The following is a 26188-nucleotide window of genomic DNA, read 5'->3' as shown; positions in this document are numbered from 1 at the left end:
ACCCCTACTTGGACAACGTGATCGTGCACCTTTACACTCTGCCAGCACTCGGGGAGTTTGATTCTACATTGTAGGGAGGTCATTGTTCCTCTCCCAGGGTTGAGGTAGAAAGCAACCTGTGCCCTCTCCCCTGGCACAGCAGCATTGACTGAGGTGAGAGCCTTTAGCTGGAGGAGAAGCAGCCTCACTGTGGGCCCTGTGGTCAAGGCCAAACCACAGCCAACTCTCTTTCAGTCCTCGGGAGCTCTGCATATGTGGTCTGGAACGGGAGGGGTTGTTAATTGTCCCAGTAAAACGTTTGCTTTCTTTCTTTGGCACAAGAAGTAAAGTCTTGACTGACTTGAGGATTTCATCTGGAAAAAATATCTGAAAACATCCCTTTCTTTTGTAGGATAAAGATAAAGTTTCTCTAACCAAGACTCCAAAGCTGGACCGCACTGATGGAGGGAAGGAGGTGAGAGAACGGGTCACCAAGCGGAAGCTGCCCTTCACCGTGGGGGCCAATGGAGAGCAGAAAGACTCGGACACAGGTACCAGACTGGATTTAACACTGTATCCATGGAGGAGTCTTGCTGTAGCTATCGCACCAGTCTGTGCATTGCAGCCCAGGGCAAAACCAATAAGGGCAAGAGACAGGCCTCTAGGTGATGGCTCCCTAGACACCAAACTTGCAAGGCTCCACATGCCCTGGGTATACTTCTCAGAAGTTCACACAGAGCACACAGCTACCAGGCACATGGACGTGTAGCAGAAAAACAGGCAGAACATGAAAGTGAGGCAGATGGTGTAGTCCTCCTAAGAGTGGCTAGGTCTAAGAGTGCAGAACAGAAGTATATGTGCACATGTATCGGGGTCAGGGTCAGTAAGTACCCTTCATGTGTATATTCTCAGTCTAATTCTGTCTTGGGCTGCTCAGGGAGAACCCTGGTCTCTGATACTGCTGGCTTGCCTGTCTTCTGTATTTGATGATCCTTGTTCGCAGACAGGACTCCACTCTACTGGTCATTTCTTACCCCAGTGGTCCCCCCTCCCTCTTTTTTTCTTTTTTAAAGGCCTATGGGATCTATGGCAAAGGAGGTCTGGGGTGAACCAACTGAGAGCGCTTGGCTTCATTTCTGGTATCACGGACTCAGGAGTGCACACTGAGGCAGTATCATGGGCATGAGGCAGGATGCCGAGGGCATTGGAGTGAAGCTGCCTTCCAGAAACCTGGCACACTTGGCCATGCCCACAGGACTCAGAGATGACACTAAGCGGCTTATCTGTGCCTAGGATTTAAGGTTCTGTGGCTTGATACACACAACTCTGTAATTTGTTTGGGAGGTTTGCAGAGATGTGACAGGGATGGATGTTCCACCTCTGTCACAGATGCTTCTAATGAAAAGCAGGAGTGTGTGGGCACTCATGGTGGACATATAGGTGCGGATAGCAGGCTTGCCTGTTCTGCCGTAGTGGAAAGACTATGGGGTGGAGTAGAGGACTGCACGGTTCTGTGGACATAGTCAGAGAAGACCACATCAGACCTGTTTCAGAGGGGTGTGTGTGTGTGAATAGTGTCTGTAGGGATTGAAATGGCCACACATTTCTCTGATGTCCTACGTAGTGCGTTACTAAGGTGGAGCTTGCACGGCTTAGCACAGTGCTGTGGCTTGTGGCAGGTGATGGAAGTCTTGATCCTGTCTCTTGTCTGATCAGGTGTCTCTGTGAGGCTCTCACCACTGCACCACCCTTCGGCCTCCGCTGGGTGTGCTATCAGGCCATGTTTACACCAGGACCTGAGACAGGCAGAGGGCCCAGCTCTCCGTACCTGGAGATGGGTTTCGTGAGTGTTCTTGGGCTGGTTTCCAACTTTGGATCCTTTTGCGCTCCATCCCGAGGACTGAAGGAAGTGCAGTGTGCAGGAAGTGTGCATTGGTGTGCAGTACAGCTTTAGAGGGTCGGCAGCCCCCCCCCCCCACTCTTATACTCTTTCTCTATACTTGGTGAACCAGACACCCAAGGTGGTGTTGGACGTTATTCTCCCACCCAGAGATGCAGTGCTGACTTAGAAATGGGGTATGGTGGAGTGTGTGGCAAACATCTTGTCGGCAGGGTCTTATGCAGTGGCACCCACCACATTCAGCATGGACAGTCTACAAAAATGTGTGAGGAAAGAATTATGGGATTGATATTTTCCCCTGCTCAGAGTTCTGGAAGCTGTAAAAGTGCTGACATCTGCAAGATTTTTAACTTGATGAAATAGCGACCAAGATAGGATCTCTCTGGTCATCTTGATAGGGTTGTCAGACCTCCCTGGAGGTGTGTGACTCAGTCACATTCCAGCTTTGAAAGGTTATTACAGACAAATGCAATGTCCCAGGCAAACAGCTTGACCCTAGAGTGTCCCTCCAGCGCCCTCTGCTGATAATGTACATGTTAGCACTCATCCTAGATGACAGATGTGGCCTACCCCAGTAACACAGGGTTACCTTCCCACCCTCACCAGTAAGGATTCCCAGTAGCAAATAGTGAGCTTCCTTTACTGCACCCTCAAGTGTCAGGCGGCTGACTGGTCTTAGATGTTTTCCTGTTTCCCAGACCCTGATGCACATGCTTAGTCAGGATTGAGGGCATCCTGCCAAGAACAATACAGTTGTGTCTGTTGTGAGTCATCCTGATCAAAGCTTGCCCTCCCAAGGTTGTATATCAGCGTGGTGGTGCTTGTGCAGCCTCTGGATGCTGTGGACACTCAGGTAGACATAAAATGGAACATAGTTACCACCCATCATAATGCCCAGAAGCTCTGGACCGGAGCATGCCCAGAACATGCCTGTGTTAGGACTAGTAGCACAGGGGAAGAGACTAGGAAGCTACATTTTTAACAAAGGACAGTTGACCCCTGTGACACTGGCGAGGCTGGAACGTAATTCTGACAATGTGATTGTCAGTAAGTAATAGGAAAACCCAGGCAGCCCAGAGCCGGTGCTCTCGCCTTAAAATCTGAGACCATCCCCACTTCCTTGGGGCCTCTTCCAGACCAGGTCTTTGTGACTGACCACACATATCACCTTGACCTGGTGAAGAAAAGCTCTTGGTCTAGTCTCCCTGTAGAGTCACAGCAGAATTACTGACATGGCCTGGTGAGGTTTCACAAACTCTGATTCTGATGCTTGGGAAGCAGTAGATCCTGTGAGTCACAGGCCACCTAGGGCTTCCTAAAAACAAAAAAGCCTTCATTATAGAATTACGTGATTTGTGATACTATTCTGCCTCTATTTTATGTTGGAAAATTTCCCACTAATTTAAGCTCACACAGAAACCACCTACCCCATTGCATGTATCGTAGTCAAAGGAGTATTGGAGCCAAAAACTGTCTGTCCCAGTAACCAGTGCTTCTTTGGAAGAAGGAAGAGAATTAAGGCGTTCTTACAGTGCTTGTACCTTTGAGCAAGCCTCTTCTCTGGGGATTCATGGAGCGCACCAACTCACAGATCTTACACCTTTGGTTAAGTGTTCATTCCTCGGGGTTTGATCCTCAGTTATTCTTTGGGTTTTGTTTTGTTTTGTTTGTTTGTTTGTTTGTTTGTTTTTTTAAGTCTCTTGCCATTAGCTGTGTGGAAATGTATGGAACTCAGGATGCTTGGTGTAAGAGGTAGTGTGTACTAATGAGGCTTTTCCATCCCCTTGCTCACTAGAAGGACTTAACATGCATGCATGTTGACAGATGCTAGACCATGGCAAATGAGTGTGGAGTCTGCATCCTGTCTGCCACGTCACTGACTCACTGGCTAGGGGTGTGGCCAGAAAAGTGCTGTGAGAATATGGTGACTTCTGGCTTGGCAGCCTCAGCCCAGCAGGCAGTGATTGCCCAGTGAGGATTCTGAGATTAGCCTAATAACCACATTGTAACTGCTTGTGAAGAAACAGATCCAAGTAAAATGCTTTACGTAAGCATTGAGTAAGAGTTGGTGGTTGGTCTGGTGTATTTCTCAGCCATTTGTCCTGTGCATCTTTTCTTCAAAGAACTGTGGACCAGCAAAGAAAAGTCATAGTTGTTCTGGTAGGCAAACCCTTAGTGTTTGGCTACCAAGGCTCAGGACTATTGTTTAGCATGTATAGCAGTGGGACATCAAAATGAGCCAATGTGAAAGGTGTTTGGGACTAGAGCACAGCAGAGTTACTTAAGGAGTAGCAGCAGGCAAGTTCAGGACCAGACATTGTGGTCCCAGCTCTATACTGAGGGACTTGAACCCTTGCTTGTACTGCTTTTGCCCCTGTCAGGATCAGTTTCAGAAACCCTTCAATATTAGGAGGGTTTCTGCTCCCAGCTGCCAGTGTCTCGGGTCCATCCCAGCAGGATGTTGGTCAGGCCTTAGTGTCTCAACTTTCTGTTTTATGTATTTTTCCATCTTCAGCATGGCTTTGTGAAGCCAGAGTAAGTGACAGTTGTAGACTTGTGCTGACTGTTGTCTGGATCGCTCATGCTCTGCTGAACGATCTGCAAGCAGGCCTGTATTTCGTGTGGTTCTGTGCGAGCAGTGTACAGTGACGACCACTGTTCCCTCAGGTAGAACTTGGGGAAACGATCTGCAGAGGTCAGAGAAGCTAAGTCACTGTCTGACTTGAGTCTGGCCTCACTGCCATGCTGCAGGTGACAAGGGGAACAAGGACTAGAAGAATCTAGGAACAAGGACTGTGGGGTGGGGTTGCTTATCTCTCAGCACATGATTAGTTATGGCTTCCCTAAATACTAAAGAAAAAGACATCAGTAAGTCAGGAGTGCATTAGCACTGTTACTCCGTGGGGGTGTGCTGCAGGAGGACTGCTGAGAGGTACGCTCTGATGAGCCCTCTACCTGCTGTGCTAGAATTGAAACCCAGGTTAAGTAAGGTTGTCGAAGTCCTTTTTGCAACTGATGAGCTAGTATGTGTCAGCTGGGACTTTGTGACCAGAAATACTGTAGCTAAATTACTGGAAGACTTGGTCGGATGCTTGGTTGGGAAGGGCGGGATTTGTTTCTGTTGTTGTTTTGTTGTTTGCTGTGCCTTATTCATGGTAGGAATGAGGGGTAGGAAGCTGTTCTCTGGAGAGTTTCATTGGCACCTACCAGGAATTTACTGCTATTTCAAAATAGCACCACGAAAGTTATCAGTTAAATTAAAAATTCAATGGCCAGACTATATTGTTTATTAGATATTAGATAACATTAGGAAAAATATGAGGGCTTGAATTTAATCTCCAGAACCTGGGTACAAATGCGAGGTTGTAGGTTGAGGTGACAAGTGTGTAATCCCAAGGTTGGAAAAGTAGAGATAGGTGGACATCTGGAACTCACTGGCTGGCCAGCCTAGCCTACTTGGCAAAACCTCAGGCCAGCGAGAGGCCCGGGTGCAGTATATTATAAAGATGAATATGCCTGAAAGGACACCCAAGGTTGACCTTTGACATACTCTGGTATACACCTGCACACACAAACACTGACAGAACAGTCAGTGACTTCATTGTAGCTGAAGACATCTCCTGAGGTGGAGAGGAAGGGTAATGGTTGGAGCTACAGGGATAGAGTCAGGCACAGGAGAGCTGACACAATGAGCGGTAACAAGAGAAGAGTAGGAGTCGGTAGGAGGGGCATTTGCTGCCAGTTCCCGTACTGAGGATATATGAACTTCAGGTGAGCAGAACAGACCACTACAGCATTGGGAGAGCCATAGGCACTCAAAGGAGCTGGGTTTGTTGTCCTTTCAATCAAAGAATCTGCTCTGGGAAAGCACACTCTGTCCTCACTGCCTTTCCTCCAGTGGATGCAATGGCAGGAAGTAGTCAGTCAGAACAGGCTGCCAGTGCAGCTGTGTCCACGTTCCTGCAGGCCGCACCAGCTGTGCCAGGTGAAGGTCAGTAGGTGAACATCCAGTCGGTGTTTTCCAGCCGAGTGATAAAACACTACCTCAGATGTCTGGCATGAAATATGTGGGTGCAAAGAAAGATATTGCAGAAAAACGGAGCACCACCACATTCCCCTTGTATCTGCCCAAAGCAGAGACTAAACAGCAGAGCTTTAAAGGGGGATTATTGGATCCAGTTGGACGGCCCTCATTCAACTGTGCCATAGTCAATGTCACCTTGGAGCTGGCAGTGTTCTATTTAGCAGTTTAGCAGACACAATTTGGAATTCACATGAAGTCTCTCTTCATTTGAGTAGTAGAAACAAAAGTCAGAATGCCAAAAGAGGTCTGGTTTCTGCAGGAATTAATGATTTCTCCTGCTTCCCTCCAACAGACAGTAATGTAACTGTGACACTGTCTGTGGAGCTGGGTCACCCTCTGGACTGCCAGGCTTTTTAGCATCTGATGGGGGCTGTGAGGTGAGGGGCACAGGCCCATGTCCACGTCAGGTAGTCCAGATGCTTTGGACACACTAAGCCTGGGTGTGTTCAGAGCCACACTGTTCTGAGCCCATTGTCCTTTGGGGGGCTTCTTTGGTGTCCAACTTTTACCCAGAAGTCTGATAACATTATCTCAGTCTGGTGAGCACTCAGGTTTGCCAGCCCTGGAGGCTGGGGAGTGAAATTGGACAGTTGTGGGTGCCAGTTGTTGCATGTTTAGAAAAAGTTAAATTTGCAGTGAAGAGACTTGGACTGTGAGGAAATCACATTCCCACTCCCCCATTCCCATTTAGACAAGTAAATCTGATGAAGTTTAAGTTGTTCGGCTGTGTAAGAAGTTGCTGTGCTCAGGGACCAAGTTCTTCAGTGGGAGGGGAGCAGAGCCAGTAGTCAGTAGCGCACTGTTGGCAGCAGCTGTTCTGCAGGATAAGCAGGTCTCCTGTGCTGCTCTTAGTTTCCCCACAAGGAAAAGCCAAGACAGGGTGGTAGTGTCTCACCCTTGAGCCTTTGAATGACTTGCCAAAGGGTACATTTACTCAGACTGCCCTTCTGGTACAGTTCACTGGTTCCTTTGTTATCTTAAAAACTGCGAAGTGCTGTAATCTCAGGAGGCAGAGGCAGGCCAGTCCTTTTGGTTCAGAGATGCTGTCGCGCTCAAAAAACAAAGCACATCAGTATGTCAGTGCATGCGAACAGTGCTGGCTCTTGTGAGGGCTGAGGCAGAAGGATGGGGCATTATAGCCTGGGCTATCTGAGACCCTGGTTTTTTAAACAAACAAAACAAAAATACCGCCTCTAACATAGTTGGCAGGATTGGAAGGCTCTATATTGATTCAGACTCTATATTGAGCCAAACTTTAAAAAAATGAAGTATGCTTTATGATGTGAAGACACACTAGCCTGCACTGTACCAACCATATTTTACCTCTTGGAGTTATTATGTAAATAGCAAATGCCATCAACAGGGGTATATCATACTGTGTCTTGTGAGGGTGGCATGGTTTTCTGAGACTTTGTTCTCATATTCTTAATATTTTTTTTAATTTTCTCATATCTGTATATCATGGCTTATTTAAAACTAGCTGGTGGTGGCCTAAAGTGTTTAGGGGAGTTTTACTGTGGATTGTTACACAGGCACATGTCACTGCCTACAGGCCTGTAACATTAAAAAAACCTTCTAAGTCACCAAGCCACAAATATAGTTTCTAAGAAGGCAGTCTGAAGAGTTTGTCAGAAAACGCAGTAGGAAAGTGTCGGATGGTTTGGGGGCCTGGAGACACCAGCTGGGACAGAGGGAAAGAACGCATTGATGGAGCCAAAGTAGCTCCACAGCAGAGTCCAGTGCAGGGACAGTCGTGTGCGCTACTTTCTTAGAGTGTCACTTCCCGAGGCCAGTTCACCCTGCAGAGGGTTTCTTGGATGGAAAGGCAGAAAAGTCCTGCAGTAGCAGTAAGAGATCATTAACACATCGATCGGCCCTCCTGGCCCTCGGCTCTGTACCCTGCGGCCTGCGGCACCTTGAGTCCTTCTCGACCCTGCTCAGGGACTTACTCCACGTCTCCACAGGACAGGGCGCAGCAAGGTAGGACTCAAAGTGACAGCCTTTGTGTTCCCAAGTCACGCCCTACCTCTTCAGAGCAGCAGCAGCAGCACAGTCAGTAGAGGTTGGCAGGCCACTTTGTCACTGGTCAGAGGCGCCCAGGGCCTGCTCGTTAGGCGGCGGTTTAGATGGAGCAGCCGAGCTGTTACGTCGTTCTTGTTAGTGCTCTGTGTTGATGCCTTTAGATGCCTCCAGCTCAGTCCATGTTGTGGTACTGCAAGGCTGGTACGGTCCTCGAAGCACCATGGCATGAAATGGAGGTTCCTAGAAGCAAGAAGAAAGGTACAGTACTGACAAGTTGGCCTTGATTTATTTACATATATTAAACTGTCTGCCATCTTATATGTGCATTGTTTGGAGGAGGGCTGGGAAGGAGTTTAAATGCAGACACATGTTAATAACAGAGACCTGTGCCGTGTGGGCCAGGTCAGTGGTGTTGAACCATCCTACTGCCTTCGTGTGTGGTGCCTGTAGGGAGCAAGTGGTTGGTGGAGACCGAGACTTAGATCTGATGGGCTGACAGCAGGGTATTTACACTGTGTCTCACAGCTACTGCTCACAGAGTGGGGTGATGCCAGTGCTCCCAGCACGGTCACTTCCCTCACAGGCCTTCCTTGTTGCTCTGTAGGCTGTTGGGTGGAATGAAGGGGCTCTGTAACTTTAGTTAAAAATCTGGCTTTGAGGATTGGGCATGAAGTCTCCCCTTCGTTTCTCCCTCACCCGCCACACAGAGAAGCAGGGTCCTGAACGGAAGAGGATCAAGAAGGAACCTGTTCCCCGAAAGTCCGGGCTATTGTTCGGCATGGGGCTGTCTGGGATCCGAGCTGGATACCCGCTCTCTGAGCGTCAGCAGGTGGCTCTGCTCATGCAGATGACCGCCGAGGAGTCTGCAAATAGTCCAGGTGAGCTTCGGGCACCCGAGCGGGCGGCTCCCTAGACAGAGAGGTCCTGTGTGGGTCCTCTTTCCATAACGAATGAACGTGGTTGGGTCTTGAGGCTCCCATGGGACAAAACTGCCTTCTGTAATGCCCTGCTGTTTCCCTCCTTGCCCTGCAGTAGACACCACACCAAAGCACCCTTCCCAGTCTACAGTGTGTCAGAAGGGGACCCCCAACTCCGCCTCAAAAACCAAAGATAAGGTGAATAAGAGAAATGAGCGAGGAGAGACGCGCCTGCACCGAGCAGCTATTCGAGGTGATGCCCGGCGCATCAAGGAGCTCATCAGTGAGGGCGCAGACGTTAATGTCAAGGACTTTGCAGGTAAGTCTTGGCTGCTCCTGATCAGCTTGCTTTCTGGCAGGGTCCCGATGTCCCAATGCTGAGCCCTGAGGGTGGGCCCCTTGCCTCTAGTCCCAGAACACGGGAAGAAGTGTGTTTGTCCCGGAGTATGGTTGGTTTCTGTACCTGACTGCACATCCACACAGTGTGATTTGCTGCTCAGCTAGTGTCCCTGGAAAAGTATTTCAGGATTTTGGGTTTTTTTCTGGGGGGGGGGGGGGGGGTTTCTTTCTTCAATATTTCTTTCCATGTTTTTACCACAAGGCCAGGAGGTGGTGTTTTAAAAGTGTTCCAGCAGAGGCCAGTCTGCTGCGGACTAAGCACACTTGCTGTTTCCTACAGAGGTTGGACTAGGGATAAGTAGAGGTGCCTTCCCACATGTGGTATAGTTAAAGCTGAGTGACTTTCGTGATTAGAGCACTCGGCTGCCTTGTGAAATGTGCTCCCAACACCATGATGTGACACAGTGGGATCAGTCAGTGTGCTCAGCCTTAGAGTCCACGATACTCCGACTCTGCCCAATACACCACATTATTTTAAAATAGTTTTCACTTTCTGACTGTGGGCTATGGCGGTTAACCTGTACTCCCCATATATAGTTATTTCCACAAGTTACAAATCTGCAGAGTTAGCAGGCTAGATGTTCATTATGCAAAGCACCACAATTTAGAAAAGAATGGCACCTTCTCTGGGTACCACAGTTGCACCACAGTTTGTTTAGGCAGGGGTGAAGCTTCCAGGGATTACATAACAAATACCCCAAGTTTCTGTTTGCAGGCTGGACTGCACTGCACGAGGCATGTAACCGGGGCTACTATGACATCGCCAAGCAGCTGTTAGCCGCTGGTGCGGAGGTGAACACTAAGGGCCTGGACGATGACACGCCTTTGCACGACGCCGCCAACAACGGGCACTACAAGGTTGGCACCTCCCTGCAGCTCTGTGGCTGCTCTGTTCTAGCTCTGACCTTCTGATACTGGGAAGCAAGTTTTGTGTTGTCAATGTTGCTGTCCCCTGTCCATGTCTCTCCCCCCGCTTACCCCCTCCCCCCCAACCCCCTTTCCAGCCTTCAGGCCTAGTGGTCCCTTCTGCCCTAGGCCAGTACCCAGAACTGAGAGGTTCAGTTCTGACAACTAGCACTGTGGTGGCTGCACGGTACTGGCTCTGCTGTCTGCATGGATGGACAGCTGTGTGAGTTGCTGCTGGTCCTCTCCAAGTTAGTCCAGAGTCTGGGGAAGCATAGAGTCAGCATAGGGTTATAGTCACAGTTAGATCACTGTGGTGGGTAGGTCATGGCTTCATCCTCAGAGAAAGCGCTTCCTGTAGGTCCACAGCAGGGAGGAAGCCTCTAAGAGAGGCAGGACATTACCTCTCTACAAGAGAATGGGTTTCTTTACCAGATCACTTTGAGGGGGTAGAATAGCTACAAACCGAAGAGGTCACACTGCTAAAGAAGCAGCTCAGGCCTGGGTATTTTGAAAGCTGCCAGAGCCTACAGCTCTCAAGAACCCAGTGGTGCACAGTAAATCACTGAATGAAAAAAATGTTTTATATAGATAGATTTTTAGATTTAATATTAAGATAATGAATGACATGATGTTTATGTGTTTGCTGGTTTTTCTTTTTTTTTTTTTTTTTTTTTTTTTTTTTTTTTTTTTTAAGAATCCTTTTAGAAAAACATACTGAAAGGGTTTACACAATGTCTGAGACTTGTAAAGGAATACCATGGAAGGTGGGTAGTTTGGGTAAAGCTGCGGTGAACTGACCGGTGATAAAACTGGAAAGGGAGAGCCCCTCTCTTAAGTCTTCATACATCCATGAGTTTTAACTTCTTTCTTTAATTATGTAAAATGTCACAAGCTATAGGAACACAGTAAACTGAGCGAGAGAACAGTGGCCTGAGAGAATATACGGTGTAGTTCTCTCTTCCTGGATGGAGGAGACAGAAGGATAGTAGGCCTGGTAGCGTGGCCCGCATGGGCTTAGGGGACAGTCACAGAGGGCACTGACTGCCGACCACAGCAGGGAAGCATAGGCCTTGGTCCCGCACTGCAGGAACCAATCCTGACAGCAGCCCACAGTGAAGGAACCAGCCAGCCTTATCTACGCCTTGATGACAGCCAAGCATGAACCTGACTCCTGCGGCTGTAAGACAGTTGTGGTGATTTGGTAGAGCAGCAGTAGAACTCACATGTGATAAAACTCTCCATGGTGATGACACCTTGAACTGGGACAGTCTGAGTGACAAGAGCATATGCTAAAGCTTGAACTGAAGTTGAGGATAGACTGAAACTGGATGTTTGCACTGGAGTTGAGTAAGGCATATGCTGATAAATGGCTGAATAGAGCTGTTGAAATGTCACCTTGAATGTTTCTGTCACCCTGTAACCATCTTTATGCATGTAAAAATCAAGCAAGGAAGGACTTATCTTATTCTCTAATGTAAATGAAAATAAATAAACCGGCTTACAGAAATGTGGTCTTTGTTTTCTCTATTTCCCATCCCCCAGTCCCCAATGTACCCACCTTTGGGAGCTGCTGCTGACCAGCTCTCTCTTGGAAAGGGGAGCTGCTGTTGTGAGAAGATTTGGGGAAAGAGGTAGCACATCAAAGAGAGGAGAAAACCGGAAGTGACCTGCTTTTGAAGGGGAGCCTGTGCAGTCTCTCACAAAAGAAGACAGCAGCCCCACAACAGGGGTTAGGATGAGCCATGGCCTGCTACAGGCATGGCAGGGTAACAGTAGTTCTCAAATAGTCTATTAATGCCATCATTGATGTTTTGTAGGTGGTGAAGTTGTTGTTACGATATGGCGGAAATCCTCAGCAAAGCAACAGAAAAGGCGAGACACCGTTGAAAGTAGCCAATTCCCCAACGATGGTGAATCTCCTGTTAGGCAAAGGCACATACACTTCCAGTGAGGAAAGCTCTACTGGTAAGCCAGGCCCGCAGACCATGCAGTGGGCGGGCGGGGCTCCGTACTGCCTGGTGAGGGAGCACCATGCAGTGTCTACATATGGTATTCCCCTGCAGATTGCAACACAGGGTCTACAAGCCTCCTCAGGTGGCTGGCGCCTTCAGGAACTTCCAGATACAGGAGTTCTGCCAGGGTACCTCACTGCCAAGATGCCTGTACTCTGTCTGCTGAGATACCAGCCTTGTCTCTCACAAAGCCCTGTGGGTTCCTTCTGCCTGTGATTGGCCTCAGATGTGACTAAAGTAAAGTGCTTCTTGAGAAGCAGAGCCGTCCGGCTTCCCCTCCTGGGCACCCATGCCTGGGGGAGGCCTGTTCCCAGCACAGGTGCAGAGCGTCCTTAACTGACGGTAGGAAAATGGTGCTGGTCTGCCTGACATCTCCCTTCCTGTTCCCAACAGAGAGCTCTGAAGAAGAGGATGCCCCATCCTTTGCACCTTCCAGCTCCGTCGATGGCAATAACACAGACTCTGAGTTTGAGAAAGGCCTCAAGCTTAAGGCTAAGAACCCAGAGCCCCAGAAAACTGTGACCCCTGTCAAGGACGAGTACGAGTTTGACGAGGATGACGAGCAAGACAGGGTCCCCCCGGTGGATGACAAGCACTTGCTGAAGAAAGACTATAGGAGGGAAGCCAAGTCCAACAGCTTCATCTCCATACCCAAAATGGAAGTGAGGAGTTACTCCAAAAACAACACGCTCGCACCAAAGAAGGCGGCCCATCGCATCTTGTCAGACACATCAGACGAGGAGGATGTGAGTGCCTCCATAGGGGCTGGAGAGAAACTGAGGCTGTCAGCACACACAATGCTACCTAGTAGTAAGGCACGAGAGTCTTCTAGTTCTAGGCAGCAAAAAGAAAAAAATAAATTGAAAAAGAAGCGAAAGAAAGAAACAAAAGGGAAGGAAGTTCGGTTTGGAAAGAGGAGTGACAAGTTCTGTTCCTCTGGGTCAGAAAGCGAGTCCTCAGAGAGTGAGGAGGATGACGGGGACTCTGTTGGGAGCTCAGGCTGCCTCAAGGGGTCCCCACTGGTGCTGAAGGACCCTTCCCTGTTCAGCTCACTGTCTGCCTCCTCCACCTCGTCTCATGGTAGTGCTGTGGCCCAGAAACACAGCTCTGGCCACACTGACCAGCACACTAAGCACTGGCGCACTGACAATTGGAAAGCCATTTCTTCTCCAGCCTGGTCTGAGGTGAGTTCTTTGTCAGACTCCTCAAGGACGGGACTGACCAGTGAGTCTGACTGCTCCTCCGAGGGCTCCAGTGTGGAATCTCTGAAGCCTACAAGGAGGAAGCAGGAGCACCGTAAAAGGGGCAGCCTGCAGAGCATGCCGGAGAGGAGAGGCACCTTCCACCCCTGTGCAGACGGGGCTGTCCCCAAGCTGGACAAGGAAGGGAAGGTGGTCAAAAAACACAAGACGAAACACAAACACAAACACAAGGAGAAAGGACCATGTTCTGTCAGCCAAGAACTTAAACTGAAAAGCTTTACATATGAATATGAGGACTCCAAGCAAAAGCCCGATAAGGCCATCCTCCTCGAGAACGACGTCTCCACTGAAAATAAGTTGAAAGTGCTGAAACACGACAGAGACAAACTCAGTAAGACGAAGTCGGAGGATAAAGAGTGGCTCTTTAAGGATGAGAAAGCCCTCAAGAGAATGAAGGACGTCAGCAAAGACACCAGCAGAGCTTTCCGAGAGGAAAGAGACCGTCCCAGTAAAACAGAGAGGGAGAGATCCACAAAGGAGAAGTCTCCTAAGGAAGAGAAATTAAGACTGTACAAAGAAGAAAGGAAGAAAAAGTCCAAAGATCGACCGTTCAAGCTAGAAAAGAAGAACGACATGAAGGAGGTCTCCAAGGAGAAGGAGAAGGCCTTCAGAGAGGACAAAGAGAAGCTCAAGAAGGAAAAGCTGTGCAGGGACGACGCTGCTTTTGACGACTACTGTAACAAAAGCCAGTTTCTGGACCACGAGGACACCAAGTTCAGCCTCTCTGATGACCAGCAAGAGAGGTGGTTTTCTGACCTGTCAGACTCCTCTTTTGATTTCAAAGGAGAGGATAGCTGGGACTCAGTGACAGACTACAGAGACATCAAGAGTGACTCAGTGGCCAAACTTATCCTGGAAACCGTCAAAGAAGACAGTAAGGAAAAGAAGCGTGACAACAAGACCCGGGAGAAGCGAGATTTCAGAGACTCTTTCTTCCGGAAGAGAGACAGGGACTGTGTAGACAGGAATTCTGAGAAGAGGAGAGACCACACAGAAAAGCAGAGAAGCTTCCCCAGCTACCTCTCTGAGAAGGACAAGAAAAGGCGGGAGTCTGCAGAAGGGGGCCGGGACAGGAGGGACACCCTAGAGGGCTCCCGGGAGCGGAGGGATGGGCGGATTCGGTCTGAAGAGGTGCATAGGGAGGACCTAAAGGAGTGTGGCTGTGATAGCACCTTCAAGGACAAGTCAGACTGTGACTTCACCAAGACCCTGGAGCCCTGGGAACGGCCCCATGCAGCACGGGAAAAAGAGAAAAAGGATGCCCTAGAAAAGGACAGGAAGGAAAAGGGCAGGGCAGAGAAATACAAAGATAAGTCCGGTGAGAGGGAGAGAAACGAGAAGTCTATCCTCGAGAAGTGTCAGAAAGACAAAGAATTTGAAAAATGCTTTAAAGAGAAGAAAGACGGCAAGGAAAAGCATAAAGACACACACAGCAAAGACAGGAAAACCCCCTTTGACCAACTGAGAGAAAAGAAAGAGAAGGCGTTCTCCAGCCTCATCTCAGAAGACTTCTCAGAGAGAAAGGACGACAGGAAGGGAAAGGAGAAGAGCTGGTACATCGCAGACATATTCACCGATGAGAGCGAGGATGAGAAAGAGGAGTGCGTGGCCAGCAGCTTCAAGACTGGAGAGACCGGTGACAGCCAGCGAGCGGAGAGCCTGCAGGAGAAGGAAGATGGAAGAGAACACCCCTCAGATAGGCACAGGAAGGCCTCCTCCGACAGGCAGCACACAGAAAAACCAAGGGACAAAGAGCCCAAGGAAAAGAGGAAGGACAGAGGAGCTGCGGAAGGGGGAAAGGACAAGAAGGAAAAGATCTTCGAGAAGCACAAAGAAAAGAAAGATAAAGAGTGTGCAGAGAAATACAAGGAAAGGAAAGACAGAGCCTCTGTTGACTCTGCCCCAGAAAAGAAGAATAAACAGAAACTCCCTGAGAAGGTAGAAAAGAAGCACTTTGTTGAAGACAAGGCAAAGAGTAAACACAAGGAGAAGCCAGAGAAGGACCATTCCCGGGAGAGAAAGTCTTCCCGAGGCCCTGATGTGGAGAAGAGCCTGCTGGAGAAGCTGGAGGAAGAGGCCTTGCATGACTACCGGGAGGACTCCAATGACAAGATCAGTGAGGTCTCCTCTGACAGTTTTGCTGACCATGGCCAGGAACCCAGCCTGAGCACGCTCCTGGAAGTGTCCTTCTCTGAGCCCCCAGCAGAGGACAAGGCCAGGGAGAGCACTTGCCTCTCAGAGAAACTGAAGGAGAGGGAGAGGGAGAGGCACAGGCATTCCTCGTCTTCCTCTAAGAAAAGCCACGAGCGTGAGAGAGCTAAGAAGGAGAAGGCTGACAAGAAAGAGAAGGGCGAAGACTACAAGGACGGCGGCGGCGGCAGGAAGGACGCCAGCCAGTACGAGAAGGACTTCGCGGATGCAGAGGCTTTTGGGGGTTCCTACACAACAAAAGCAGACACGGAAGAGGACCTAGATAAGGCTATAGAACTGTTCTCCTCAGAGAAGAAAGACAGAAACGATTCTGAGAGAGAACCTGCCAAGAAACTAGAGAAGGAGTTAAAGCCGTATGGGTCAAGTACCATCAGCATCCTGAAAGAAAAGAAGAAGAGAGAGAAACATAGGGAGAAATGGAGGGAAGAAAAGGAGAAACACAGGGACAAGCATATAGACGGGTTCCTGAGACATCACAAGGATGAGCCAAAGCCTGCAGCCAAAGACAAGGACAACCCTCCCAACTGCTTTAAGGAGAAGTCCAGAGAGGAAAGCCTGAAGCTCAGTGAGGCCAAGCTGAAGGAGAAGTTCAAGGAGAACGCAGAACGAGAAAAGGGCGACTCCGTGAAGATGAGCAACGGCAACGACAAGCCTCTGCCATCCCGAGACGCAAACAAGAAGGACAGCAGGCCCCGCGAGAAGCTCCTGGGAGATGGCGACCTCATGATGACCAGCTTTGAGAGGATGCTGTCCCAGAAAGACCTTGAGATCGAGGAGCGGCACAAGCGGCACAAGGAGCGCATGAAGCAGATGGAGAAGATGCGGCACAGGTCTGGAGACCCCAAGCTCAAAGAGAAGAAGCCCACGGATGATGGGCGCAAGAAGAGCCTAGACTTCCCTTCCAAGAAAGCTCTGGGGCTGGACAAGAAGGTCAAGGAGCCGGCTCCCGTGCTGCCCACTGGTGAAGGCAAGCCACATTCTGGACCAGGCACAGAGTCCAAAGACTGGTTGGCTGGACAACCCTTGAAGGAGGTTCTGCCTGCTTCACCCCGCACTGAGCAGGGCCGACCCACTGGGGTGCCCACGCCCACCTCAGTAGTGTCATGCCCCAGCTATGAAGAGGTGATGCACACACCCAGAACCCCATCATGCAGTGCTGATGATTACCCTGACCTGGTCTTCGACTGCACTGACTCCCAGCACTCGATGCCCGTCTCCACCACTTCCACCAGCGCCTGCTCTCCACCCTTTTTTGACAGGTTCTCTGTGGCTTCCAGTGTGGTTGCAGAAAATGCAGGCCAGACTCCCACAAGGCCTATCTCCACAAACCTTTATCGCTCGATATCTGTGGATATCAGAAGGACACCCGAAGAGGAATTCAGTGTTGGGGACAAGCTGTTCAGGCAGCAGAGTGTCCCTGCAGCCTCAAGTTTTGATTCCCCAGTACAGCACTTGCTGGAAGAAAAGGCTCCTCTGCCCCCCGTTCCTGCAGAAAAGTTTGCCTGCCTGTCCCCCGAGTACTACTCCCCAGACTACGGCATCCCCTCGCCCAAGGTAGACACCCTGCACTGTCCACCGACCGCTGTGGTCAGTGCCACACCGCCCCCAGACAGCGTCTTCTCCAACCTACCACCAAAGTCTTCCCCTTCCCCTAGAGGTGAACTGTTGACCCCAGCCATTGAAGGGGCCCTGCCCCCAGATCTGGGCCTACCTCTGGATGCCACAGAGGACCAGCAAGCCACAGCTGCCATCCTTCCCCCAGAGCCCAGCTATCTGGAGCCCCTGGATGAGGGCCCCTTCAACACGGTCATCACCGAGGAGCCCGTCGAGTGGACGCACAGTGCTGCTGAGCAGTCCCTTCCCTCCTCCCTTATTGCTAGTGCCTCTGAAACCCCTGTCAGCTGGCCTGTGGGCTCTGAGCTTATGCTAAAGTCTCCACAGAGGTTTGCAGAATCCCCAAAACATTTCTGCCCTGGAGAACCCCTCCATTCCACCACCCCAGGACCCTTCAGTGCTGCAGAGCCCACATACCCCGTCTCTCCGGGATCTTACCCCTTGCCAGCCCCTGAGCCAGCCCTGGAAGAAGTCAAAGACGGTGGGACAGGAGCAATCCCAGTGGCCATCGCTGCTGCAGAAGGGGCTGCTCCTTACACTGCCCCCACTAGGCTGGAGTCATTTTTCAGCAACTGCAAGCCACACCCAGATGCACCCCTGGACACAGCCCCTGAACCTGCAAGTGTTACTACTGTGGCTCAGGTAGAGGCTCTGGGACCCCTGGAGAGCAGCTTCCTAGACAGCAGTCATAGCATATCTGCCCTCAGCCAGGTGGAACCAGTATCATGGCATGAGGCCTTTACCAGCCCTGAGGACGACCTCGACCTGGGGCCCTTCTCACTGCCAGAGCTTCCTCTCCAGGCCAAAGATGCTTCAGATGTTGAGGCAGAAACTGCAGAGGCCAGTCCTGCCCCTCCAGTAGAGAGCCCTCCAGGCCCCACGGGGGTTCTCAGTGGAGGGGATGTCCCTGCCTCCACAACTGAGGAACCACCAGCCCCACCTCCTCAGGAAGCATCCCCTCAGCTCTCCACAGAGCCCGAGCCCTCAGAGGAGACAAAGCTGGATGTGGTTCTAGAAGCTGCAGCGGAAACAGAAGTCCTGGCAGATGACAGTGCCCCCGAAGCCTCAATCTCCAATTTGGTGCCAGCACCCAGTCCCCCTGAACAGCAGCGCCCCGCAGGAGGTGGTGATGAAGAGACTGAAGCTGAAGATCCTTCTGCTGCTCCCTGCTGTGCCCCTGATGGACCCACCACAGATGGCTTGGCACAGGCACCCAACAGTGCAGAGGCCGCCTGTGTTGTGGCTGCTGTTGAAGGGCCCCCAGGCAACATTCAGCCAGAAGCTACAGACCCAGAGCCCAAACCTACATCCGAAGCCCCCAAGGCCCCCAAGGTGGAAGAAGTTCCTCAGCGGATGACCAGGAACCGTGCCCAGATGCTGGCCAGCCAGAGCAAGCAGGGCATACCCGCAACAGAGAAGGACTCAATGCCTGCCCCAGCCTCTAGAGCCAAGGGCCGTGCCCCTGAGGAGGAGGACGCCCAGGCCCAGCACCCCCGCAAGCGGCGCTTCCAACGGTCTGGTCAGCAGCTGCAGCAGCAGCTGAACACATCCACACAGCAGACCCGCGAGGTTATTCAGCAGACGCTGGCAGCCATCGTGGATGCAATTAAACTGGACGCCATTGAGCCCTACCACAGCGACAGGTCCAACCCATACTTTGAGTACCTTCAGATCAGAAAGAAGATCGAAGAGAAACGGAAGATCCTCTGCTGCATCACTCCGCAGGCCCCCCAGTGCTATGCTGAGTATGTCACCTACACGGGGTCCTACCTCCTGGACGGCAAGCCCCTCAGCAAGCTGCACATCCCTGTGGTGAGTGCCCTGGGATCTGTATCCACAAGCACCAAGCAGCAGGGCGGAGAGCTTTGTGGTCAGGAGAGGTACTGGCATTCTTGTCCTGTGTGAGGGTCAGTTCCTCCATCCAGCTCTTCATTGTACACATCCACCTCCAACCCCATCCCTAATGGCCCCTTTCCTTTTCCTGTGGCCTCTTTTTCTCCTCTTTCAGCTGCCTTGTTTCCCTATCCATTCCCACCTTTACTTGCCATGGTTCTTGGGTGTCACTGCCATCCTGAAGCCTCTACTCCTTCACTGGCATTTTAAGACATCAGTGGCTGCTGTTCTGTATGACAGAGCTGGCTGTCCTCAATCCCGTCAGTGGGGGTCCTACCGAGGCACATCACACTTAACCATACAAAGACCTTCCTCTGACCTCTCCTTAGCACCTCAGAACAGACGGGCCACACATACTGCTGTCCTATTTCAGGAGTTCCCCCTTTGCCTCGCTACAATCAACTTCCTTTTCTACACAGCTGGCTTTGTACTTGTTTGTTCCTTCCTGACTTGGAGAGACTCATTATGCTAAAGTGTCAGGGGTGGTCTGAGTGGGCACAAGGGAATGACCATGCTGGCCCCTGCCTAGGCAGAAACTGCGCACATGGGGAAACCCTAGTGAGGATGGGGCTTGTTTTGGTGGGTTCACCCTGGTTAACCAGTACAAGTAGGTCACAGCTGGAGGGAAGTTTGGTTACTGAAACAGGGTGGTATGACTTCTGTCCAAAAGAAAAGGAGCCCCGTCTGCTCCTTGTGCCTCCCCACTCGTCTCTCTTAGCCTCCCCCACACCCTTGAGTAAAGCAGGCAAGACCCAGGCTTAGCCTCACTAGGTCGGAAGCCACAGGAGCTCGCGGGCGCAGACTCCTCCCACCGCAGGGTACTTTCCTGGAGGATTGTAAGTGACAAGTACCCTGCCTGGTCTGCCACAACACACACAGGGAAGCCAGAACAGCTACCAGGAGCTGGATTTCCCCTTTCCACCATGTGGGTCTGGGTCTCAGGGATTTTACCCAAGTCAGGTTTTGGTGTCTGAGCCATCTTGTGTGGGCATGTGTCTTCTTGTCAAGTACTTAGTGGGAGTGGCTGCTCTCCAGGCCTCCCTGAGTGTAGACTGAGGCTACACTCCACCCTCTCAGATGGGCCTTGCCTGCCACCGCTACCCTGTAGCATTGCTTGATGCCCAGCACGTCTGATGATGGAGTCTGATGATGTGTAGCACAGAAAGGTCTAGTCTGTGTGTGTTGTCACTTCTAAGCGTCCCTTTCCTGGCTCACAGAGAACTGCATGTGCTGCCCCAACCCTGACCTGCCACCACCAGTGCACGCTCCCCCTCTGATGTCTGGTGATCAGAGACAACAGAATTTGCTTGCCTGGGGTCCTGTACACAAGTTAGCCTACCTCTGTATCTGCCTTACAAGTCTGACTCCATAGTAACCTGACTTCTAGGCACCACAGACATCTATTCTGCCTCATTGGTTACTTACTCACCCCGTGAGACACTCCATAGGGTCATCGGGATAAGGGTAGGCTCTACTCATTGCTTCAATGTGGTTGTCTAGCCCTTCCCATACTGCCCCTACCCTCACCCCAAGACACCCAGCTTTGGTTGAGGACTCTGTTGCATGCACCCTGTTCACTGTCAGGATTCCCACATCCCGCAGTGCTCCTTTGGCATAGGTGTGTGCACCTGACCCCAGATGCTCTGTGCCTTCCCTGCCGATGGGGCTTCCAGATAACCGTCTGGCACCTCTCAAGTTTCTGGGTGTAGGGTGCTAGGCTATAACATGTCCACATTTTTAATACTCTCATTGTGGCTTACCCCTCTCCCTTTATATTTGCAGATTGCACCCCCTCCCTCTCTAGCAGAGCCTCTGAAGGAGCTGTTCAAGCAACAAGAGGCTGTGCGGGGTAAGCTGCGTCTGCAGCACAGCATCGAGAGGGTAAGTGGAGCTGTGGGTGGGGTCTGCTAATAAGAATCTTCAGCTTACCTGTTCCTCTCCTCCTTCAGGAGAAGCTGATTGTGTCCTGTGAGCAAGAGATTCTTCGGGTTCATTGCCGGGCAGCCAGGACCATTGCCAATCAGGCAGTGCCATTCAGTGCATGCACAATGCTGCTGGACTCCGAGGTCTACAACATGCCTCTGGAGAGCCAGGTCAGTAACACTACCAGGGGGAAGTGTCAGCTTTCACCTTTCCTCCCAAGACTTGTCCCATGTACCAAGCCATAGCTGTGGGGATCTAGCCCCAGGTTGCCTCAGAAGGCATGGGAATGTCATGGACAAGGTCCTCAAGCCTTCCACAGTCTCTGAGGCAACTGTGCATCCAGGTAGGACGAATAGCATCCTCCTCCTCCCCAGCTGCAGGGGTGATGTCAGCCCCATCTTCAGCTAAAGGTGACCAGAGCTGCTATGTTAGTGACAGTGATGGGGCAATGATAATTGTAGCATCAAGACATTGGGGCCACAAGACCAAGTGTTCCTGCGAGGCTGCAGAGGCCTACAGAGCTCCTCAGCTTCATTGTGGTTGGAGATTGGCTTTATTGAGGCAGTTGGAGTCGCAGGGCCTAGAAGCACTCGGCCTGATCATACGACGCCAGAGCAGCACACGTTCCAGTGCCATAACTGCATTTCCTGCCCCAACTGAGTCATCCCGCCATCTCCCTAAGGAAACTCCCAGAAGCCTTTTAGCATTTTGTCACTTCTTCCTGCTCTGCATCATTTCAGACCCTAAGTCTCCTCGACTCTGCCCAGCTGTGGGTCTGAGGTGGGTCTTGTCACACACTGGCTGTCACATTCTTTGAACACTATTTTCTCTGTCCTCTGTAGAAATCTCATAGAAGTTAGATTTACTCCTGGACTGTGTCCCTTCCCTGTTCAGCATGGCCGCTTGTAACCTCTTTCTCCTGGCTGTTGAGACCTTGGTGATATGTCTGTCCTCCTTAAAACAGGAGCTCTAGAGGCCATTGCCGTGTACAACATAATTGAATACACTTAGATTAAAATCTAACATTCCCGTATGTGGGGAAGGGACACACACGTTCCCCCTTCTGCACAGGTAACAACAGGTAATCTTGTAGAGAAAGAGTCTCATGTGACCCGGCCAACCTTAAACTCCCTCTCCTAAGTGCTGGATTACACGGACGGGTACCAGCATGCCAAAGCAGATAATTGAGTGTTTGAAGATTTTGCTTAAATACAGACTCCTGTGCATTTCAAACAGTTTGCTGAGTTTGAAATTGAGAGATGCCTGCCTGCATCCTCTTGCTGGTACATACTGGATGCGGGCCACACTTGGGCCGACGATTGCAGAACTTTCTAACTTGCCTTGCTCCCTAGCACTCAGGCAGGTCAGCCGGCCATGTCAGAGCAGTCTGTTTCCCTGCATCCATCCAGCTCCAAGTTCTTCCTTCCCCTTTGTGAGGCAACATAAAACTTGGTTCTTGTGTAACAGAACAGACAAGGCTGTGTATGTGTGGTGAAAGTGAAGCGAGGGTCCCCTCGAGCCTCAGACTCCATGCAGAGGGAGAGCCTCAGTTTCCACCTCAGAGGTCTCAGTTGTGCTTTTCCAAGCAGAAAAATTGCCTTGAGCTTCTAAAAAGGAATACATTAGCACACAACGTTGCCAGCTCTGTGTGGCCCTCCCTTCTTAGGAGGCCACATTCTATGCATAGGAAAGTGGCTTACCATGGAGTCATGCAAAATGCCACCTGCCCCAGTCTGTGGCCACCAGTACCTAGGAATAGAAACATGTATTGTGTCCTTTGATGGACAAAGGACTGAGCCATCAAAGGTCTCACCCACATGGCTTAAAAAGCTTTTGTGAACATCCCTATTGATCCCACAGGGGGATGAAAACAAGTCTGTACGAGACCGCTTCAATGCTCGCCAGTTCATCTCCTGGCTGCAGGACGTAGACGACAAGTATGACCGCATGAAGGTGAGTGAGTGCCAGGTACTCGTGCTTGTGGGGGCTGCGCCCCCGACAGGAGGGTGCTTTGAAGGTTCTCACTCTACTGCTGCTCTCAGGGTGAGAGAGATCTTAAGGTCTGTCGCGTCTTCCCTTCTGTCCAGGTGTAGGGAGCAGCTCTTGGCAGGACCCAGCCTGAGCCTTCCTAAGAGGGCCCAGCCTACCTTCTATACTTGAAGGATTGGCTAGTACAGTACACAGAGGACGGGAAAGGGAGATCAACAAGGACGCACATCACCACCTACAGCTACTCAAGGCAGACATAGGGTAGCATCAGACTCCACAGGGCCACTCACAGATGAGAAAAGAAGTTCATGTCTCTCTTGTATGCGGTTTACCCGTAAATGGTGCTCTTCTCATGCAGGGAAGTCAACCCAGAGTCTCCTGACTGCTGTCATCAACTACATATTGTAGACAGTAAGACGTCAGAGTTAGCTGGCTAGTCGACATTAGCATTGCATAGAGGTTCGTCTATTCAGAGATGCTGAGAAGACCTGGGGAGAATCAGAACTCCTTGTGCTTAGACCTGAGGCTTGTCAGAAGCAGGGCTCACAAAGAGGTGGTTTTCCGTTTTCTCATGAGCTCCTGCTCCATTCTCTTACTCCATCTAAACGTCCCCTCTAGGCCACACCTCATCCCAGGTGAGGGTATGCGTGATGTTGGTTAGGAGACAGAGACATACTCAAATTTGACTGTATCTGATAGCAAAGAAAACAGTCCTAAAATTTCTTTGAAGAGAATTCTAGAAGGAGATAAAATGGCCAAATCTTAGGGGAAAAAGATCCTCAGTGTTTCCTTTTTAGAACCAAAAGGTGAATGGGGTTCTTCGTTCAGAAGACTAGCAAGGCTGGGTTGGAGGAGGCTCTGTCTCCCTGTGGGAAACTGACACTGGTAGTAGGTTCACAGGATTGAATCTCCTAAATCATGCACCTCGCCTAGCAATTAAATGACTTTAGTCATTCAAAACTTACGGATCGATATGAGCAATGTGTTCATTAGGATAGTCTAGCCTACCGGATACCCACAACTGTCCTTCAGTACGTCAGGATCAGCTGCAGAACAGTGAGCAGCTAACTCTGAGCGGGGTGAACTCTGGGCCATGTTTAAAATGATTCATTTGGTCTCACTCCATCCAAGCCCCCATGCACACTTTTACGTGCCATTGCTCCCATGAAGAAAATATCCACACCAGTGAGCGCAGAACTCCAGCCCCCAAGTGAGTTGTAGGAGACGGAGCAGTTCACAGAGCAGTTAGGGGGGTCAGACCTCCAGTATGACCGTCAGCATGGGGGAGGTCCATCTGCTGGACGCAGGTCTCTAGCCCTGTCCTCACACATCTGACTCCAGGAGGATCTGGGCCTCATCAGGGTGTGAACCAGATTCTGAGCTGAGAACCAGGGTGGGTTTACAATCCTGTGGTGAAGCCTGAAGGCAGTGGTGGAAGCCAGGGTTTGGTGATCCCTCTCGCCTTGTGTGTTCCGCAGACATGTTTGCTGATGCGGCAGCAACATGAAGCTGCAGCCCTCAATGCCGTGCAGAGGATGGAGTGGCAGTTGAAGGCCCAGGAGCTGGACCCTGCTGGGCACAAGTCCCTGTGTGTAAATGAGGTGCCATCCTTCTACGTGCCCATGGTTGACGTCAACGATGACTTTGTACTGTTGCCAGCATGACACCCAGATGAAGGTCACAGGACACAAACGAGGGCCACATAGGTCGCCCAGTGCTGCCGATGAGTCCCGGCAGCGGAGGAGGGAGCACCGCGTCCATCAAGTGGGAGGAGCCCAGAGACTGCACCTGGCCTGGCCATGTCTCTCCCTCCAGATGCCGGTGAGGTCGAATGCACCTCTTTATCCAGTCGCCGGGGGGAGCACGGGGCCTGGACACTGCAGAGCTTGGGACAAGGAGACCATGGCCACAGACAGGGTGGCTCTGTCTCAGTCACGCCCTCTGGGTTCTCTTCAGCTGATGACAGGGCACTTGAGGAGTCGCAGAGCAGAGTGTGGTTTTTTCTTTCTTTTCTTTTTTTAATTCCTCGTTCCATTCTGATCAACTAATGGAAGATAGACTAAGGCGTCCACCTCGCACAAGCAGTGACCTCCAGGTCAGAGAGGCAGGAAAGTGCTGTCCCGCCCTGGTCCCCGGGACAGGCTTGGACACTGGTGCCGGCAAGGGTCCGGCTGCTGCCTGCCTGGACACAGGGACGCAGCCAGGACTCTCCGATAGTGTTTTTAATGGAGTCAAATCCACGTGGTTTGTATATTTTTCCTTTAATCTTGGGCATTTTGTTTCTCTTTCTGAGAACGTAACTTGAAACACTACAGAGCCAATAATCCTATAGAGTGTATCCGCAAACCTGTACAGTTTTATATACATTCACAATGTACTTTTGCTGCCTTCTAGATAATTTATTTTGCAACACATTACTGCACAGTTGTAAATAACTTATGTACTGTAACATCACTTTCAGTTATGTGTAAAGAAATAAATAAATTAATTAAAATGTTCTTTGTACATGGCACTGTCCCTTCAGGTAGCAGGGTCTCTTACGGGCGGGTGGGCAGGAGGGCGGGCGGGGCAGGCGGCGCGCTAACTGACGTCCATGTCAAAGCACCCAGAATCCTAGGCTCTTAAGTGCACCATTCATTTGGATTTCAGGTAGAGGGGCAAGGCTGGAGCAGAGGCCCCTCAGTCTGTGACAAAAGGTCAGACACCCGCCCAGAGCCTCCACGGCCTTGAGCGTGGCCTGGCGGTGTAAAGATGCCAGCAGCTCTGTGACTGGGCTGTCCCCGTCTGCTTCTGGCCACTGTATGGTGAGACATGGCTTTGAAGTCCATTTCCATTATTTCCAGGCATCCCTGGAGCCACCAGTCTTAGCTCACAGTGGCAGATCACCAGGACTCCAGCCCTCTCTCTGTCCAAGGCTTTACAGTTTGCGCTGTAGATGTCAGAGCCTGCGTTAAAGACAGTATTTATAGGGGCACATCCTACTGTCCGCCCGACACGCTGAGTCCATGTGTGCCGACTGTAGCCTGCAGTCCCTGAAACTAAGACTGCCGGCCCGAGAAGCTCAACTTCATGCAAGG

At 50.9% G+C, this 26188-nt stretch overlaps 1 protein-coding gene across 5 annotated transcripts in view; it reads left to right on the top strand.

The window, feature by feature from the left end:
- Ankrd11 (ankyrin repeat domain containing 11) overlaps positions 1-25609 on the top strand; it is a 158656-nt gene extending 133047 nt beyond the window's left edge. Inside the window, exons 2-12 of one of the 5 annotated variants that reach the window (XM_063278178.1) lie at positions 392-530; positions 8147-8243; positions 8693-8863; positions 9018-9221; positions 10017-10159; positions 12025-12172; positions 12613-19118; positions 20982-21080; positions 21149-21292; positions 22983-23075; positions 24590-25609. In XM_063278178.1, coding sequence (XP_063134248.1) covers positions 504-530; positions 8147-8243; positions 8693-8863; positions 9018-9221; positions 10017-10159; positions 12025-12172; positions 12613-19118; positions 20982-21080; positions 21149-21292; positions 22983-23075; positions 24590-24775 — 7818 coding nt within the window. In that variant the 5' untranslated portion in view covers positions 392-503 and the 3' untranslated portion in view covers positions 24776-25609. The other 4 variants (XM_008772667.4, NM_001374009.1, XM_039097915.2 and 1 more) reach the window with 4 other exon arrangements.
- Positions 25610-26188: the final 579 nt, after the last annotated feature.

The sequence above is a fragment of the Rattus norvegicus genome, chromosome 19 (assembly GCF_036323735.1).
Source record: "Rattus norvegicus strain BN/NHsdMcwi chromosome 19, GRCr8, whole genome shotgun sequence".
NCBI lineage: Eukaryota > Metazoa > Chordata > Mammalia > Rodentia > Muridae > Rattus > Rattus norvegicus.
Note: the sequence above shows the minus strand (reverse complement) of the source record. Positions and strands in the feature narration are given on the sequence as shown.